The following is a 20,739-nucleotide window of genomic DNA, read 5'->3' on the forward strand; positions in this document are numbered from 1 at the left end:
AAGAATCTATTTATTTAAACAGGGTCTCGTAAAGATAAAATATAGAACGGGCACAATAACAATATAGAGAACAATAGATACATGGTTTATTAAATTTACTTAATTTAATTATGTGATTAATTGTTAACTTAATACTCTGATCTTGATTCTACCAAACTTTGTGTCCCTTATTTAATAATGTCGTGGTTATATTTAATTTTTTCCTTTCTTGAATTTTATAAACGTGGAGGTTTTTTATTAAGATGCCCAAAAGAAGCATTTCTTGGAATTTTTTTTTAATATAAAGCACATGAAATCTATGATGAAGATTTGGGAAACAATAACACTTTTGTGCTTGCTGATTGGTTTTAATTTTCCTATTTTAGTATATAAATAGTTTACTCAAGAACACAATGACAACTATGATATTATATGATATTATTGTATACAAGTATACTTATACTCAACAAAGCCAGATCAATGTATTACCCTATTTTGTCGGGATGCAAAGCTATTTATTTAGCTGTTAACGACAGAACGCTTCCATAAAGAGAAGGTAAGTACTTCTTTATGGAACAAATGATAACGCGTTGAAATCTCTAGCAATGTACGCTCTTATATGACAAGAAGCTTAGAAATGAGAAGTGACTTTGCTAAGTCTACTTCATTTGCAGCATACTACACTGTTTACTCGCATTTTGTATTGAAGAACCCTTCAATATATAATATTAAGAAGCCTTTCTTGGAACTGTCTGTAAGTATGTATTAATTTATGTTGGATGCTACCACGAGAGGTGAGTTTAATGAACGTAAATCTTATATATTGTACCTCTAGCCTTTAACAATTCAATGTAATAAGTTGACACAGGCTTTTACATTCAAACATAAAATATTATTTAGCATATCAATACCTTCTAGAAATGGTTTTCAATATTCAAAGATCGTAAGTAGGGATATTACACGACTGTTCTTTTTTAAATTTGATAAAGATAATAATTGAGCTTCTTGTAAACTAGATGGTCAGTAAATTTTAAAGTTAAATATTGAAGAAAGCATTAACTACTTACGATTAGTATTTTTCTATATTTTTGAGATACGGCATGAAGTCGCTATGATAATGATGACCGTATAGAAATTTAAAACAGAAAGAGCAGAATACTTTATTACAGAGGCGGTTTCGTGGGTCTCAGCCATTGCTACGTTAAAGCCAAAGACGCTGCTTAGATCAGAATACTCCGCAGTTTTTGATTGCTTTGACTTTAAAATTAATAAAGTACTCCTTGTTTAGGTTCATGGATTTCGGAGGGAAAATAGGTTTTGACAGACAACCAATGTTTATATTTGTAAAAATTAAGAAAACTAAACGTTGTAGGTATCTTTATAATTAAATGAAATAAAAGTCAAATAGGAAATCAAGTAGATCATACATTTTTTGCAAATCTTGGAACATCGATAGGTACTTTATTTGGTGTACTTGATATTATGTTACAACGATTGTAAATATTCATGTTTAATTTTTAAATAATATGCAATATGAACATCGTTTCAAATGTTATAATTATTTTATTATTTTTTTATTCCAGCATTAATTCCATTGAATAAAAGCAATCCTTTAGACCGTATATCGAAATAAAATGGCCTATTAGCTTTAAATATCCTCGGCTGTGATGGAACGTTTGGCATTGACATATTAGTATAGAAACCTGAAAAAATATATTAAGTAAATAATTTAATAGTTACTTCATTTATAAATATAATCAGAACTGAAATAACATTTATTATACGAATTTGAAAAAAGCAACGAAACGACAGTTTTGTCAACAGACTTGTTAATGTATCAACACACAAATTCAATGCTAGAATTTATGGTGTTATTCCAGGAATACAATTTTATTCTTTTAATAAGAATTTTCGTGTTGAATAAAACTGAATCTGGTAAAAATGAGTCTAATGTATTAATGATAGGTATAATTTAAAATTGTTATTACTTTTTAATAGATTAGGTTAGGTATTAAGAGTTAAAAATTATATGCTCAAAGAAATCAAAATTGAAACTTGATGCGATATTGCTCCGATACTGCCCAAAAGTATGAAATGAATGCCAAGGAAGTAATAAAAATAGGCATCAAAACTATAACTATCCGGAATATTAATATTTTACACCAGAGAAAATTGGCGATGATCTAACTCTAATTTCGAGATAAAATGGTCGACTAGCGAGGAAGATTTTCTGTTTTGGAATTTTGACGAAGCTTTCTTTCCGAGGTAAAAATACTGAAAATATTAATCGACAATTTCCAAAATGGCCTAATGAGATCACCTACGAAATCTCTAACAAGAAGACTAAAGGTTCGATGATTTTTTAGTTCTATTTTTTATAAATGTGTCGTAATTTTGTGCACTCAGTATTAATAAGTTAATTAAAAAAATATTGCCCAGAGATGAGACATTGAAAAATAAAATTACAAAAAAAGGTTAGTTTACAGACAAGTAAAAGAAATATTGTGAATAGTATTTACCTTTTGTTACAAAATGAAGAAGGAAGATCACAGTAATAATTATAACTTTCGTAACAGTGATTATTTTAGTTCTTGAATATCTTATTCTTGCATAGAAGTTAGTACAGTTTGAATTATTCACAGAGGAAGAAATAAACTTAATCACACGGTAAGGTTATCAAATGCAAAACGCAAATCAATAGGATTTGTAAAAAGTTAAAAAGTAGATAGTAATAACAATAATCTCAAACCAATCATCGTATTTGTTATAGCAAAACTCACCGTTGGCTGCGGCTGCTTCAGCACCTTCTTCATTCACTTCAATAAAGGCCTTTTGTAAAGCATCAGAAATATATAAACCGTTATCAGTTCCTTCCAAGAGGTTGCTAAGGCGAGCGGTACTGGGAGAGAAAACTCTCTTAACGCCCATCTGAAACAAAGTTATCAAATTTATTTACAAATTTTTTATTTGGCTGGTACATTATGATCATTTCATGAAAATAATTTACAAATTTGAATTTGGCTGGTACATAAGTAAATATTATGATCATTTCATGTAAATAATTTTAGCCTATAATTTCCCATGTACATTCTAGGTATACATTCAATTAATCATTAGACAATATTATAAAAGATAGTTAGTTTCTATTGATTAGCTCAGTCCTTCGATTTATTGCAATATAACAATTTTTATTTATTTATTTATTCAAAAACACACACTGTAATGTTAGTGTGTGTTTTTGAATAAATAAGTAAATAAATAAATAAAATTGTTATATGGACGAGCGCTACTTACATTTTCCAAAACCTTTTTAAGATCGGTGGTAGTTTCAATTTTGAATTTAGGAATGTGAACTTCAACTTCCGTCTTGTATAAGTTTTTCAGAGCCTTGTCCAAAACATTAGGGTCCTTTAATTTCTGTTCCAATTCATTGATACCGTCTACTTCATTTGGAAGTACCAATACCATTGATGCTTCTTCTCCTTCGTAGAACATTTCCAAAATCTAAAATATTAAAAGATAAAATTAACCTGGACAGTATGCCTACTAGTATACCTATATTATGACTTGTCACGTTACATTTTTTATGGGAAGCTGTTTTTCTAATTAATATCAATGACAAAAAATAATGTGATATGAATATTTTTATTTACCTGGGCTTTGAGTTCGTCACTTTCGCCATACTGGAAATCTCCTTTTTGGTACATCATATCTACTTTAACAGACTTTTCTTTTGTTACGTGAAAATCTCTTGGTGCCGTTGCATGTTTGTTGAAGGGACTTTGCCAGAGACCCTGAAGATTTAAATTTCATAAATTCATTAAACAATGTTCTTAAGGTATTTTATAATCGCATATTTTTTCTAATACTATTTTGTTGAAAAGGTTTTATACATGCACTTGGGATATATTTCAAATAGTTTGAAATAGCCATTCTGACTTATATAATTTCAATTTAACATAATTTTTCAATGTTTTTATTCCTCGGTTGTTTTAAAATAGTAATGTTAAGTATCATAACTATTAAATTCAATTAAATAGTGCATACAGCAAAGAACAAAGATCTCAATATAAATTATTATTTTCATTTTATTCTATATATTACTTAACATACAAAAGGATAGTTCGTACAATCACATTGTTTAATTGTCTCTACCGTAATTAAAAAAAAAACATACCTTGAAATAAATAGCATTGACCAACAATGCACGAGTATCAGAGTTTAAAGAGTTAGGGTCAACGAGATTCTTTATTTTGTGGTTTGTTTGGTCTTCTACCTGTAAAAAACGTAAAAATGTGTAATATAGACAAACAAATTGTTTGTAAGTAAATTGAATTATACTTAAACATTTATATCACAATTACCCAGGCATTAATTGCATTCGCAGTTGGGCCACTATCAACGAAGTTTACGTTTTGAACTTCAGAGTGGAAAACATCACGAGTTACAGCTGCAAAATTGTCATTTAATTTGTAATCTTGTGCAACGTAAATTTTACTCGCAGTTTTGAGTTCAACTCCCTTGACCGATTTCAGTCTCTCATCAGAATGGGAAAATACTGCTTTCGTCTGAAAATTGAGAAGGTTGTTTATTTTTATTATTATTGATATGAGCGTTAATAAATTCATGGTCAGTCTGTGTTATTATTATCATTTACGGTTTTCTTACGGCATTTTCCTGTTGACGATTTTCTCATATTATTATTTCTTAAATTTTACTTACAACATTGTCATTAGGCATGCCGATAGCGTTGAGCAGTTCATCGTGTGATTCTCCTTCGGAAGCCAAAGCCAGCTGAGCGAGGGGAGTCAACACAGAGAATGCTGACATTACAAAACTTTCATTTGGCTTCTCCTTTACTACTTCCTGAAATTGTTGTTAATGTTATTTTATCACTTTATTAATAATAATGGAGGTTTTAAAGTGGAGAGTGAACAGGTACATTCTACGGAAGCGCGCTCAGCCACAGGCGAGATCGTGGTCAAGCGCTCCCCTATAATTGTACAATAAAAAAATGTATCTTTAGATATTCAAATTTCAAACGTCATTGTTCGTCGATATTCAGTAATTTTTTCTTGATCAGTTTATTCTATTAACAAAGGCAAACTCCTAAGGCATATTGAATGAATTAGATGTTAGATAACTTTAACTTTTAGCCTTTAATCTTCCTGTTTCCTCAATATGGTATATTTGCCAACAATGCAGATGATTTGCACGCGATATTGCAAATTTAGATGCTTGCTCTGTGTTGACGAATTGAACAATGTTTTGAGATGAAAGAAGAAGGTCACTTTTTAAGTAAGCGCTTAGATGTTATTTAAATTAATTATTATATAGGTATAACTTACAGAGAACATGTTAGCTGTGAATTGATCGTTTCCATTTTTCAATGTTCTGGATAATTCCGTATTATCTCCTAGTGCTATAGCAGCGAGCGCCATCACTGAAAAATAAACATAAGAGTTGAAATGTAAGGAAATTTTTAGTTTTAGTTATAATTAAAGGTAGTGTTTTACATAGGCTTTAGGATTTTATCTGACAATGTTTTCTATAAGTATTTACTATTTGTGGAGCTCTATAAATAATTTGTAGTAACTAGTATATCTAATTGAACTACATTACCTACTACAATATGTAGTATATTTAATTTTCTTGCTTATTGCACCAAACTTTATGTATTTCAATTATAAATTATTGTAATGTCTAATGTAAGTAATATAATATAAAACAGTACAAATTATTTCAATATTGTCCGAATAGTACTCGCTGGATTCATTAAGTTTGTTCGTAAAAGTAAAAGATCTATACTCCCAAAAGTCACACGTACAATTAATTTTAAATGTATTTCACTGTGTTTTCGAATATAATATAAATTAAAATTGTTTAACATTTGACATATTATTAAACACATGAATCATCAGTCCGGTGCTTTTTCGTGCATCATTAAAATTTTAAACACGACATGTAGTAGATGTATACGTTTTCGATTCTAAAGGTACACAAAAACTGTTTATTAATTGAATTCGATTGAACTTTAAATATGTTAAACCGGTCTAGGAGGTAAAAAAATTCCCTCTATCACTTTTTATGTCTGGGATTTCCAAAGCCGCTATGTACTTAGACGAGACGATGTATTGTTTGGTTAAACGACATTGCATCATCGTAATTTTATTTGAAAATAAATAGTAGACTATAGGAAAGACGTGGGAAGTACCAATAATAAAACACATACATTGTGAATGTGTTTATTTATGCATATATGCGATTATTTGTGACGATGTTATTGTTATTTTGTTTTCTGTTTATGTACTTTAATGTAAATAATAATTTCTAGAGAGATTTTAATTATAGTAATAGCTCTTACCTAATTATATTCGGATGTAAAATTTAGTTTTAGTTTTTAAAAATGGAAAATTTAGTTAATATAAACAATATCATCATCAAATCAAAAATAAAATTCCTATGATTTGTGCGAGACGTCAATATACATTCGAAATATCTACTTCGTAAAAGCGAGTAGAATACTGAATAAGTTCTAAAGCAAAATAATAAAAAAGTAATTACCTACAACCTACAACCGAATTGATAAAACGTTTTTGGAAGTCGGCTAAAACCTATAGGGTCTCTTTAATAGAAATAAATTGAACAATGGATCGATTGATAAATATAGTGACGTTGAAAATGTATTTCAATTAGGTACAGGTATGACTCGAAGGGAGATTCCCAGTGGAATATAAATTAATATTCATAGAACAACACGTACTTTTGAACAATCTGTCAGTTCTTAGCTATGATTTGTTTTAATGTACAGATAATTAAAAATTGAACCACACGAATGAAAAAATTCATTATTACAGCTATTTATTATAATTTACTAATAGTAAATAGTATAAAAAAGCGTGTGTGCCGAACACACGTTTCAGAAGTGAAACTTCATTGGCAAGATTCAAAGATACCAAAATCGTCGCCTTACTCCACGACGTGACGGTATTGCCATGACGCGACCTTGTTTTACTCTCAACGCGCTTAAAGAAGTTTCACTTCAAAAATCTGAATGGGTCCAATGGTAAAATGAATAACAAACAATTACGGTGCATTAGTTTCACATAATACGATTATATACCAATCGATTTGGTTATTTGTTTTGTTTTGATCGATGTAATCGATTTAAGAAAAACACAAAATTACAGAAAAGTACAGGTACTTAAATATTTTAGGTGAAACGATATTTCATAATATAAAAAATAAAATGTACATAAATAATATATTATATGATAAAATGTTACTAATTTACTGATTAATAGGTAATTAAAAAATAAACGCTACAATAGTTGAAATTAATTTCTTTTATTCAAAGTAATTCGAGTTACAAACCGGCATTGATTACCATCAGGGGTCAAGGTCAAGTTCACCGATAACTAGATGCTTAAAAACCCACAACTTTGAATACTTTTGTTTATTGAGATAAGAAGTTAAATATATAGTTTCAAGATAAAACTCCAATAAATATGTATGAGTTGAAAAGAAATTGCATTTAATGCAATGAAATCGATATTATTAATATGACGTACAGACCTATATTTTTTTATTGATGAAGGAAGGAAAGAAAGTTTTGTATTTTAAGTATTAATTAATTTTATTAATCTTAGAATTCAATGTCACGCATAAAGAAAGATATATCAAAATTAGCATAGGTACTATATTATGATAAAACTCCGTGTAAAGCAACAGGCAGGTAATTGAAATTTGAAACGAATAATATGTAAAAATTATTGGTAATATACTAGAGCATTAAGGAAAATAAATTTGTATTTTTCTAAAAAAATATTATTTAAATATTATTCAGAAGGAAAATAATATAAAATAGTGACTTACAATAAAAAATAGTGAGCTTCATTTTGCCGGTTGACTCGTTCAATCGCCGGTCACACACTAACCAGTTTCATGAAGGTGATGTGCCTTAAGTAATTCACAGTCGGTTGTTATTGTTGCCACGGTAAACAATCTCGACTTTGGGTCATTGGGGAATTCAAAGAAATATCACGGTCCCAATTAAAATAAAATTATGCGAGATCTTAGGGACTATTCACATTTGCACGTCTGAACTTGTGGCAATTAAAACGATATGACCGATTAAATCCCGTCCAAACAGTGGGGTATTGTTACAAGCAAATGTGAAGAGACCCTTCAATCAATTTTCCTAAATTGATAAGACTTCTTTATAATTGTTATTGGCATTAGTTATCGTTCACGTAAAATTGGATAAACCATTGTATGATTTATCTTATTTTCTACTAAATATGCTAAGACTGTATTTATTTTTATGTTTTACATAATATATAGATATGTGAAACATAAAAATAAATAGTCTTATCGTATTTTTAAGAAATGCAGAATCTATTGAATTTAACTGATTATTTGCTGCTGGACCCATAATAGATACTGAAAATAAATTTCTATAATGTAGGATTATTTTGTGACAGTAAAAACTTCGGTTAAGGATTAAAGAACGATTAATACTCAGGAGAAAGTTTGTTAAAAACTAATCTTCAGCTATTTATTTTATAGTTAACCCAGATCGTTGGACGTCAAACAATAGGTAGGTATTGGAATTTCGCATTGGATAATATTGAAAAATAAATTCTACCTATTCTACACTTAGGACTATTTTTTAGCATTTTTCCATTGATGAAAGAGTTTTCCCAAGTACATAGGTAGGTACTTATATCATAAAGTATAGAGGTTACTTCACATAATCAAACCCACAAACTAACAACTAACATTTAAACTGAAGATAGAAAAGTTCCAGGGTCGATTCCCGGATTGAACATTAAATTTCTCCTTTATGATTGTAAACAATCTAGAATGAAAATATACTTGAGGAGCAAACGAGTGCAGTGTTTTAATTAAATAATAAAACGACAGTGGTTCTATTTTTGGAGCGATCACCAACCTCTTCTTCAGACAAAGGACACTAAACTATTACCTAGTAATGTTAGTTAAATATTTCGTTTTTAATCCATACTAATATTATAAATGCGAAAGTAACTCTGTCTGTCTGTCTGTCTGTTACTCAATCACGCATAAACTACTGAACCAATTTGTATGAAATTTGGTATGGAGATATTTTGATACCCGAGAAAGGACATAGGCTACTACTTTTATTGCGAAATATGTACCACGGGCGAAGCCGGGGCGGACCACTAGTATGGAATAAAAAGGTTATTCATCCTTTGAATTTATTCATGGTTCTTGTTATTAATGTTGTTTGGATAAGTTGTAAATAATGTGTAAATAAATTTATAAAAAGCTGCAAGAGTAGGGCAGAGTTTTATATAATATTTATATTAAAAACTAACTTTATTATTTAACACAATGCTTGTTGTACATTAACATCGTATAACTAGTTTGACTACTGAAGAATAGGTGTATTTGTTTATGATCATTATCTCCACAGCGACAAAGGATGTTGGTCCGAGATCAGGTCTAAGAACTTGTTTATAGAAAGCAACAAAATTATTTTTTGAAAAACAACAACAACAAATCATAGTTGTTGAAACGAAGTGTACAGATAAATAATTGTCATGCTGGGAGTTTATTCCAGGAATTTTGTCATGTTTCTGAATTTAATTGAATATACATTCTGGCTTAAAATGCATAAGTTAAATAAAAATACATTTTGATTTAATGTCATTATCACCAACCACATCGCCATTACATGTAGAGATACATTGATATTATTGTCACATTAAAATTTAGTGATTTTTTGTATTTATAACAATGCGAACAATTTTGTTTAAAATATCTACATTGAATGTGTTCTATAGGTTTTCTTCAATTGTTTTTTTTTTTATATATTATACCATGAATATCTATAGTAATGTCATTGTAATCTACAAATTTCTCCATGGTAATAATAATAAATATCATAATCGTGGTATATAATAGCCAAACCGTAAAATTATAGTAGAACGATGAGAACTACGATATGAATATACACAATAAATATATCTAAATCATATGGAGAGCTAATTTACAACGAGTTATTTTCCTTTTAGTATCATCAGGTCACGATTGAAAGCATAAACAAAGACGGATAAAAATGAAAGACTGACAACATTATATTGTATGATTAATTACGGAATATGCAATTCTCAACGGAATTATAGATGTTGATGAATATAATATAGTCTTTATTTATATGGTATTATTAATATGAGAAGGATAAAATCATCGATGGAAGTTGGAACGTACTTTCCAAGAATAAAAGTAATAATCAAATTACTTGACATCTTGCTTAGTTTTTCACATAAGCGTTATTTGCTGTACTGTTTTAGCTGAAATTATAATATTGTTTATTTTGGCTTCGGCGTTCATGTGTGTGTTCAGCGTATGGGATTTTTTGTTTAACAAGTAAATGTTTGTATGTTTATATGATGGACAGCAAAATTTACTTATTGAGTTATCGTTTTTGCTTTGTTATCTCTGTAGTTTGAAGTATGACCTTTAGCTTTTTACGTTTTAGATAGGTAATAATTGTTATGACTAAGAACTGGCTGGGAATTGGATGTTCGTCTCCTGTATTAAGAAATTTATTTACAGTTGTAATAATGTTGGATGGTATAACACAAACATGAATAATTAAAATGAGTTTAGTGTATCTGTTAAATAGGTTTTTTTTCAACCGCGGCCCCCGGTGCAGGAGCTCTGGATTTTAGTAAAATATAAAAAATGTCTTAAATAAATTTAAAAATGAATCATTTTCAAAAAAATACGATCTTTTATAGTTCAAACTGCTATTTTTTCACTATATTAAATTTTCAAAAATGGGATTTGGCCTCTGCTTGTTGCTCAATTGAGCTGTTTCACTGAACCGGTATTTTCGAAGGATGGTATACAACTTAAGGATAAAGGTTACAAATATATAATAATTTTGCATCTGCATCTAGTCGTGAAAAATAAATAAATATAAAATATTGATATTAATTGCTAGAATCAAGAATGTAAACGTAGTTATAGGAAGTTTTTACTTTTAGTTTTTTATGAAGTTCGTTAGTGTTCAAAAATAATGAGCATTTAAAAACATTACCTTGAAGATTCTTAATCAATTAATCACGTGTAGTTTAACAAGCATATTGAATATTTTATAATAATCTGTTGACCCGTGTTGACCCCTTCGAAAAAATAAAAAAATAAAAAAGAGCGTGTGTGCCGAGCACACGTGTCAGAAGTGAAACTTCTTTGGCAAAATTCAGACGGGATAGCTATGACGCGACCTTGAATTTTCACTCTCCACGTGCACAGAGAAGTTTCACTTCAAAAATAAAAAAAAGGGAAGAAAAGAAACATAATCATTTATAAGTGCTAATTAGAGGAGAACTACCATTCTTTATTCTATGTAACAGCATAATATGCTTTATAAACTGCAACGCTGGTCTTCAGTAGTAATAAAATAAAATTACATTTATATGACTTACCTCTTAATATTAAAATGGCTTAGTAATAAAAATTTAATAAAACCGGTATACTATATGCATAGGGAGGTGATTGACCTTGTCTACGGGTCTACAGGTATACGAGTAGATACCAACAATGGCAAGAAGCTATCATAATAATTATATGCTATCTTAAATAGAAGGTATAATATTATTATGTAATAAATATAACCAAATTTTTTTGACTTACTAACACCCTTTTTTATTGTTATTAGGGAAGCGCTTGAACACAATCTCGCCTGATGACCCTAAGATGTGGTGTCAGTTTATTAGATTATTATTATAGGGATACTATTGGTCTACTAATTCACTATATACCTTTTTAGTTATATTTAGGAAGAATATAAAATAAAAACATTGTTTTGTGTAGTGGGTACTTTTATTTACTACAAGTTTCTTTTTAGTTTCAATTGAGATTTGACGTATGCTTAGTCGGCTTTAACTCCACTGAATATTGGTACGTTTTTTGCCCTTATTTCAAAGTAAAATGGTCTGTTGGCGTTGAAATCCTTCACAGTGCTATAGAGAGACGAGTCGAATAAATGAAATTCTGAAAAAAATATACATCGTAAATTTCAAGTTTTCTTTAAAGCCACATTTGACGCCTATTCAAACTAGAGCGGTATCCGCTACCTTTGAATAGGCCTTTATTCTGTTATGGCAAGGAATTCATTCATTTATGCTGATATTGAATAGCTATTGGCTAGATTATAACTAAAATAATCATATTTGTTGGTTTTGATATGTAATTAATTAAGGTTAAGTGCGTTAAAATATAATCAGTATAATATGTGATAAAAAATATATTTGATTTGATTCGATTTGATTTGATTCAAGTTTGTCAGTACGAGTTAAATGAAGGAATAAATTACTATTTGCGGCTGCTGCTTCAGAACCCTCTTCATTAACTTGAATGTAAGCTTTTTGTACAGCATCACTTATAGATACAGTACTGTCGTCTCCTTTCAATAGTCTAGTTAGTTGAGCTTCTCCAGGTGAGAAAATTTTCTTTACACCTAACTGCAATTAAATAATGCATTATTATATCCTTTTCAAATTTATGGTAAGTACAATATTTTACAAATTTTCATATAGGTAAGTATAATATATATTTTTTAATACTTACTTTTTCCAATATATCTCTTAAATTCGTCGTTGTTTCAATTTTAAATTTCGGAATTTGAACATCGACTTTAACGTTTTGTGTAGTTTGGAGAGCCCTATTCAAAACATGCGGGTCTTTTAGTTTCTTCACTACGTTAGTTAGGCCATTTATTTTATTTGGAAGAACAATAATCATAGAGGCCTCACCTCCGACGTACATCATTTCTAAAACCTATAAAAATTCATAATTATTTAAGTTAATTTGAATTTTATTTACATCCAAATAAAGGAATATAGGTATTTACCTTTGCTTTTAATGTTTTGTCTTCAGTATAATTAAAGTATGCTAATTGTTTCATCATAGGTACTTTTATAGTACTTTTCTTGGTGACATAAAAATCTTCCTCAGTTGTGTATTCTTTTTCAAATTGTTCTTTCCATTGACCCTTTAAATCGTGTCAAAAATGGTTTAATTAATATGAATAGTAAATTAATATTATGTGTAAACAAAGGAATGTACTAAAGCGACAAGTTATTAAGAGCAATGATTTGTGATAACGAAAATATAGTTTTAATAGATATAGGGAAGTTTGAAATTGATAAATCATATAAATATGGTTGAAGAAAAATAAATATAATCAACAAACTAAACCTGGCAAAAAACAAAGCATTGCGATCAATACATATAAAATTTAATTAAAATTTACCTTAAAATAAATTGCGTTGACGAGCATTAAACGTGTGTTACTATTTAATGAATTTGGATTAACCATATCCTTTATTTTGTGATCTGTTTGATTTTCAATCTGAGAAAAAATGAAAATTAAATGAAGTTACAATACTAAAGTACAAATAAAAAATACGTAATCTTTACATAATATTATATACATAAGTATATAATAATTGTTTAATTATACCCATAAGTTAATTTCTCTTGCAGCTTCCACATTTTTAGTGAAGTCCACATTTTCGATTTCGGAATTAAAAAGTACACTTGTGACGTTTGCGAATTCATCACTTAGCTGAAGATCTTGAGCTACATATACTTTGCTTGCTTTCTTGAGTTCTACGTCTTTTACTAATGCTATGTTCTCGTCTGCTTGCGAAAATACTGCTGCAACCTTAAAAAATATATTATGTTCCCTTAACGGTTATGTAGATACAACGATTGACATTAGTTTATTGAGCCATTCATAAAACTTAATGTAATATAGTTACAATTTTTAAATATTTTTTTAAATAATCAATCCTTATCCAAAAGTCGCAAACATAGATGGATTTAACAAGCCATTTTCTAGAACCAATCCAAGGGTTGTATTTCTACTGGCATGTAGATTAGAAATTGATCGAACAACATGTAGGTAGTTATCGAAGATTGATGCTTATCTTAGATATATCCTATATTGGGCGTTACCATAAGAGTGAATAAATAGTACTGAACATTATAGTATTATGAATTTTACGTAGCTAATTATATTTAGTAATGTGTGGTATTACTATAGAGTAAGTTGCCGGTTCTTTTCTATAGATACTGCTTTCCGAATCGGTGGTAGATGTTAAAACTGACGATTCAAAAGGATTCAAAGGCTTTTAGAGGAAGGAAGTAGGAGGATAGTAATTGAATTAATAAATTGAGTTTGAGTTTACTTACAACATCGTCATCAGGCATGCCAAGAACGTCAAGTAGTTCATCATGAGAGTCTCCTTCGGAAGCCAAAGCCAGCTGGGCTAGAGGAGTCAGAACGGAATATGCTGATATGACTGCACTCTTCTGTGGATTTGCTTTCACCACTTCCTTAATATAAAGATTTATAATTCAGTGATTTGTTTGAATATTTTTATTAAACCAATATTATGACCATTATCTGTGGTATTACTAATAGTTTATATCCAAACTGTACTTAAAATACTTAATTATAGAAACTAGATATTTCATTATCCTCCAGAACCTCCTTTGCTTCTTGTAATAATAAATAAGGTAAACAAATATAATAAACTTTACTTACAAATAGCATGTTTGCTGTGAATTTTTTGTTTCCACTTTCAAATATACTAGATAGATCGTCATCATCGTTTGCTATTGTTAGGACCACAAAGGTAATTACTGTAACATAAAGAATACATAGTAATGCTATAGTTACAAATAGAGCAAAAACAAATTCCGGAAAAAGTATCACAACTTGTATTCCATACATATTATTTACAGGAAATGTATTCCTATCCTATCTATACTATTTTAATATTATAAAGCTGAAGAGTTTGTTTGTTTGTTTGAACGCGCTAAACTCAGGCACTAGTGGTCCGATTTTAATTCTTTCGGTGTTAGATAGCCCATTTATCGACGCTATAGACTATATTATATCATCACGCTAAGACTAACAGGAGCGGAACACTGCGGGTAAAACTGCGTGGCACAGGTGTAGCTCATAAAATAAAAAAAAGAAACGACATATTTTGCAAATATGAATCTAAATTTATCTATATTAAAACGGGTTGAGGGGAGAAAGTTTTCCCGTTTTTATGTCAACGGGGATCTATCTCAGGATAATTAAGAAATACTTTCAACAAAAGATTTGAAAATTAACTTTTTAAATGAACTTGTATCTTTTTTGCACAAGTGAGGGAAATACGTAGGCATGTTCTATTATAATACAAGTTAACAGTTAAAATCAGTCTTGTAGTCATTAGTAGATGTCAAATAACAATTTATCAGCAAGCATTGTTGTGGTTGTTTTACGACTTTGACGCATCTTCGGTAAATGTTTAGTGCTAATTGTACCTACATACTATAAAAGTAATAATATCTGAGGACGATTGCTCTAACTAATCAATTGAGATTAAATGTAGAAGTGAGTGTTCATCAATAATATACAAGTATTTTTAAATTAACTTTTTGTTATCAATTATTACACAACATAGTATTTTTTTAGTAAACTATAAAAGAAACATGATTTTTCAGTCAACAATTTATGCGTAATACTTTAATATAGAGGATGTTTTGGTTCAAATAAATTTTTAAAGTCATAATGATAATTTTTGTTAACATGTGAAAAATAATAATAATTGATTAGGTATACCTAGTAAGTATCGAAAAATTAAACATTGGAACTTATTAAAAGAAAACAAGTAGGTAATAGTATGAAATTATGTTTTTCACGTTTTGTGTCGAAATTAAATTGCCGATACTGATAACATTTAAAATACAATAGCATTTAGTATTTTCATGGGTTTTCTTAACCGATTTTACGTTTACCATTATAGTACATGCGTAACGAATTTGGTAATTGTGTTATTAAAAATAAACGTCCTTCAGTCATTAACTAAGTCCTAATTGCAGATTGTAAATATTTGAATTTTTAGCCCTATTTTCATTTCTGAAAGATAACAGAAATAACAACGTATTGGAAAATACGTCAATAAATGCCTGCTGGAATTTATGTTGTCAATGTGTATAAATTTTGTAATCAACAACGAGGTTTAATTTAGATATTATCGAAGAGACGAATTGCAATCTAAAGTAATTAAATTAATTGATTAATTACTGACTACCTACTTAATGGAATAACGAATACTAATTTTATATTTTGACAGAAAATAATGGAAATAAACCTAGTGCTTCCTTTTTAAATAACAGCAATCCTTAAAATATTAGCTTTACTAAAAAGCTGTAAGTATAAATGCCTAAATGCCTAAGGAGAAAGAAAGACGTTTTTAACACCATATTATGTACTAAAACAGTTTTTGCTAAACACCAATTTAAAGCTAGGTCCATCTACCTCTATAATCGCCCTTCTCTTACTTTATTAGTAAGAGAAGGGCGACACAAATATTTCCTATTCCAAAAAGCTCTCTAGATAAATTCAATATATCTAAAACACTATCATAATAATAGTGTTTATAGGTGACGTATGTTAGCGTATGTTACTCAAAACAAAAGTGGTTGATAAGGTTTATCTTTCCAAATATAAAAATATTATTGTCTATATTGAAAAAATATTAAGTTGTGCTAATTTATGAAAATATAAATATACTTTAACTTATCTTTTATTTTAAGCTATGTAATACTGCATAAATTAATACGAACCAAAGTTATGGTATTCGGAGCGATTTGATTAATATTTGTCAATTTTCCTTTTAAATAGAAACAGTTGAGAGAAAATAAATGAAGGATGTAAGGTTATATCGTTGTTCATAAAGTTATGGTGCTATATTCTTCCAATGAATATCAATAATTGTTCAGCAGAAACATATAAACAGAAAGACACATAAAAAAGTACGGGTGATACGAAGTTCAACAGGTCATCTTGTAATCATTAAAAATGTTTATAATGTAACGTGTCTGAACATGACCTCATGTGCTCTAGGATACCTAGGTACTTAGATCATTAAGCTAGGTAAATTGTTTAGAATTTAATGATTACAATATTTTTAAGTTTAAAACGTAATTTATAATTATGTTACTTTTAACGATTTATAAATGAGTGCGGCCATGGGTAATAAATACAGTAATTTCTTTAATGCGTTATTGTAGATAAGGTACATTGTTTGTTTGCGTAAAGCATACCTACTAAGTATGAATACTATAAAATTATAACCGACTACAACGGACTAATATATTCAAGAGTGTATATTTAAAGACAAAAAGACAGATTTGAAATTAATTGGCATTAGAATTTTGTTATTGGTATGGTTGGTAAAGCTCGTTCAATCACGTGATGTTGGGAAACATTGTGATCGATTTTTGAATTTAAAGAATCCCAAATTTTGCCGTAATCCGTCTTCATCTAAATCGGTAAATATTGCTTTGATTTAATTATAAATTTTTAAAGAACAGAAAAAATCGATCACAAGTCCTGATTTGAACCCGCGACTTCCACTATTTATTTTATCCTTTCGGTTTTATGTGCTTTGGGACACCCCGCACCATCTATTTAGATAATTAACAACTATCTGTACAATCTGTCAATATGAAACATAATTTCTATTATATTACAATATCGTAACGCTGTATATAATATATAAAAATGCCTCACATTGAAAACTGAAAAGTGTACACTTACGATAAAAAATTGTAAGCTTCATTTTGCCTATTGACTCCATCAGTCGTCGGTTACCTAATGACCGATTTCTGTAAACTGTAGTTCTTCAAGCGATAAATATTACAAATACCACAAAATATTGCACTATTGTTCATTATTCCAGGGTTCATTAGGAAATTTGAAAAGTATAATTAGCGAAATATAGCTTGAATTGATTTGTTACTTTGAAAACGATTTTCATTGTTGTAGAACGAAATTATGAATATGTTCGGTAGATGACTTCATTCCGTGTGTGTTCCTTTATAATTATTATAGTGTATTAATTTTTGCTATATTGTCTTGTTGAAAGAACCTTTTAAAACTTTACTGCATCAGGTTGTTTCTGCTCATATTTATTCTCAGGGGCAGTCACATTTGATATTGGCTGAATTAGCTTTAATCGGCCAAGACAATCATTACCATACAGGGAAAATTTGTAGTAATTTAATTAAAAGTGTACATAGCTATTTATGAAACAGTTTTTTAATGCAATTTTGTGACGAGAGGCATGGAAAATAAACTTAAATGATATACAAAATGCCTAGTAGGTATTATAGCTTATTATAGATATAGCCAATGAATGACCTATTATACTAGTAGACGCGGCATACGCCAACATCATTGCACTAAAAAACAGCGTAATTAATACATACCTACTTACTAACGCATTATCACCAATACAGTTGTTCTCTCTTTCACTCTCACGCACGAGACATAATACATGTCTCACTCATGTACTTCGTAATAACAACTGCCGATTAAAATACAAAAAGAACGTCCAGCCACGACGCTGAATGGTGCGTGACTAAGTGAAACTCGGGCACTTACCTGAGTTTTTTCTTGCCAAAATAGAGAGCGGGTAACGTATCTAGCTTTTTTATATATCATAGGATATAGCTGTAAATTTATTTGAGCTTTCAGTCATTAAAAAAGTAAGAACACAGATTGGGAAATTCGTGGTGTCAGTAGACAGTCGTGGTGAGGTTAGAAAAAAAAGTGGATTAGATTAATTATTATTATTGTTGCCTGCCAATGAAGTTAATCTTTAAATAGCTACGGAACCTTATAAGGTAGTTTGTATTCGTAATTATAATATCTTTCGTAGCCAATTCTATATTATGATTGATAACACAACAAATAGATTAGAACAAATGTATCAAATAATTAATAATTTAAAATACACGTAAATTTTCACGTTAGCAAAATGCAGAAAAAATATTTTTCTCCGTATTTTTTAAGTACCGTATGTTATAAAAATACATAATAAGCAAAACAAAGACAAAATATATTATTCAATCAAAATTGATGAGCGAAAAATTGATGAAAATGATCAGAAATAGATTTCTGAATAAAGACTTCGTTAGGTACGTCATTACCTTCAGAATCCAGCCGTGTACGAAAATATGTTCAATAATATACCATTATTGCTTTAATGTTTATTTTTAAATAATAGTTAGTCTGATAAAAGAGTATATATTATATAAACATCGATTCAAAAATAAATATCGTTTACGTCATAGGTACTCTTTGTGTAACTTCGTGTAATGTAATGTGTAATCTTTGCCGCTACCTAAGCTTTGTCTAACAGATGATAGTACCTTTAAGCTTATTGTTACAAGCACAAATACAAGCGCTAAGTTCTGTTTAGTTCACAGTCCCGCCTAGTGAGTCTGCTACGTGACGCGAGACACGATAATGAGTCCACGTGACGCGGCTTCCAACCCACGAGCCAATAATTTCCGGGTTCTGACGAACGCGTTTCCAATTTCAGAGCTGAGTAAATCGATCTCTTATTTTTCTGACTATTAAACAGTTAAATTATATAACCACTGGAGCATAAAGCTAATTTGGAAACACATCTGTACTTGATCGCGTCACACGAGGTTATTTTTCTTGTGAGTGAGTTTAAATTATTTTTCGATCGTGTCACGTAAAGCTTGCGAGGGTTGTGCGGCTTTTCTCATTAAATAAACGCTTAATTTCCGTGCAATTTTCTTTTGCATTTATAAATTATTGTATTATTGGCTATCACACATGTGAAACGAGGGTTGTGAAAATGGTAATATTTTCGACTCGACAATAAGTAAGGTTTTATTATTTTGCATAAATGTCGATTATTAAAATATTTTGTACTTAATTAAGATATCTATGTAATAGGTATTATATTTATAACTGTATCAAGGGGTTTAGTACCTAGGTAACCAACAACAAATGTTTTATGTGTAAAAGTAAAATTACTTCGTAGCAAGGTTTAATGTACGTCAGTTTGATTATCAACAATATTATGAAGCATCTTAAATGTGATTTCGTGTTGCGAATCAACAATGGCAATTAAAGATTGCTGCGAAATGTATGTAGGCCGTTCATTTACGCAATATTTATACTTACTCATTACTTTTGATTAGTTTGTTACATTTTTAGTCATTTGCGTCAGAGTGTGGGATAAATATTAATGAGTAGAAAAATATTAAGTCTATTTCTGTTCATTCAATTATATAAACACAATTATAAAGAAAAATATTCAGGAATATTTAAGAACAAAGTTGTCTTCGTTGTCGTCGGTAGTGTGACCGAACCATTACCAAAATTGTATGAGCTTATGTCAATAATAATAATTAGCAATAGCAGTCTATTCTTTGGGGTTTCTGCCATTTGTCTAAAGGTCCTATTGTACTTATAATTTTACCTTTTATATTCTAGAATATTCTGAATATCTATATGCATCCACGAACAATTGCAATTTTAATCTATTACGACATGTCATTTGAATTCTGGATTGAATTGGTTTGACCTAGATTTAGGAGGGTTGAAACGGGTTTGTCCGATCTATTTGTAGATAAAGAGGCGACAAATCTTTCTTTGTACCGACAGCTTCTATATAGAATATAAGTAAGTTACGTACAAGCTCAAATGAGAAAAGCATCTGTGAAAACTTACTATTGACTATTCATTTTCATTTAGGGCCGATTTTTCAATGTTTGGATAAAACTTAACCGTCCAATAAAGTATTACACGATAATATTAAAAACTCACGTAAACTGTCAAATACGGGCAATTAGAATACGTTTTTAAAATGGTAGTTT

The 20,739-nt window shown here is 29.5% G+C and overlaps 1 protein-coding gene across 1 annotated transcript; it reads right to left on the bottom strand.

Moving 5' to 3' along the window:
* Positions 1–1,386: 1,386 nt before the first annotated feature.
* On the bottom strand, positions 1,387–17,675 carry LOC123692676. Its single transcript, XM_045637449.1, has 18 exons — positions 17,639–17,675; positions 14,585–14,682; positions 14,230–14,373; positions 13,496–13,699; positions 13,286–13,384; positions 12,884–13,024; positions 12,601–12,810; positions 12,347–12,494; positions 11,912–12,024; positions 7,855–7,915; positions 5,328–5,422; positions 4,702–4,845; positions 4,344–4,547; positions 4,157–4,255; positions 3,633–3,773; positions 3,274–3,483; positions 2,760–2,907; positions 1,387–1,682 (listed from the first exon to the last, which is right to left on the bottom strand). Exons 1-18 carry the CDS (start codon positions 17,658–17,660, stop codon positions 1,546–1,548), a joined length of 2,418 nt encoding a protein of 805 aa, XP_045493405.1. The 5' UTR covers positions 17,661–17,675; the 3' UTR covers positions 1,387–1,545.
* Positions 17,676–20,739: the final 3,064 nt, after the last annotated feature.

The sequence above is a fragment of the Colias croceus genome, chromosome 6 (genome assembly GCF_905220415.1).
Source record: "Colias croceus chromosome 6, ilColCroc2.1".
NCBI lineage: Eukaryota > Metazoa > Arthropoda > Insecta > Lepidoptera > Pieridae > Colias > Colias croceus.

Bases quoted from the DNA above. Each gene is read 5' to 3' on its own strand.
- LOC123692676 (XM_045637449.1), bottom strand. From the start codon at position 17,660: ATGAAGCTTACAATTTTTTATC. The intron at 12,495-12,600 runs GTAAGTATTAAA...ATTTAATTGCAG, and splicing joins TAAGAGATATATTGGAAAAA to TTAGGTGTAAAGAAAATTTT. The intron at 4,256-4,343 runs GTAATTGTGATA...CGTTTTTTACAG, and splicing joins CGAATGCAATTAATGCCTGG to GTAGAAGACCAAACAAACCA.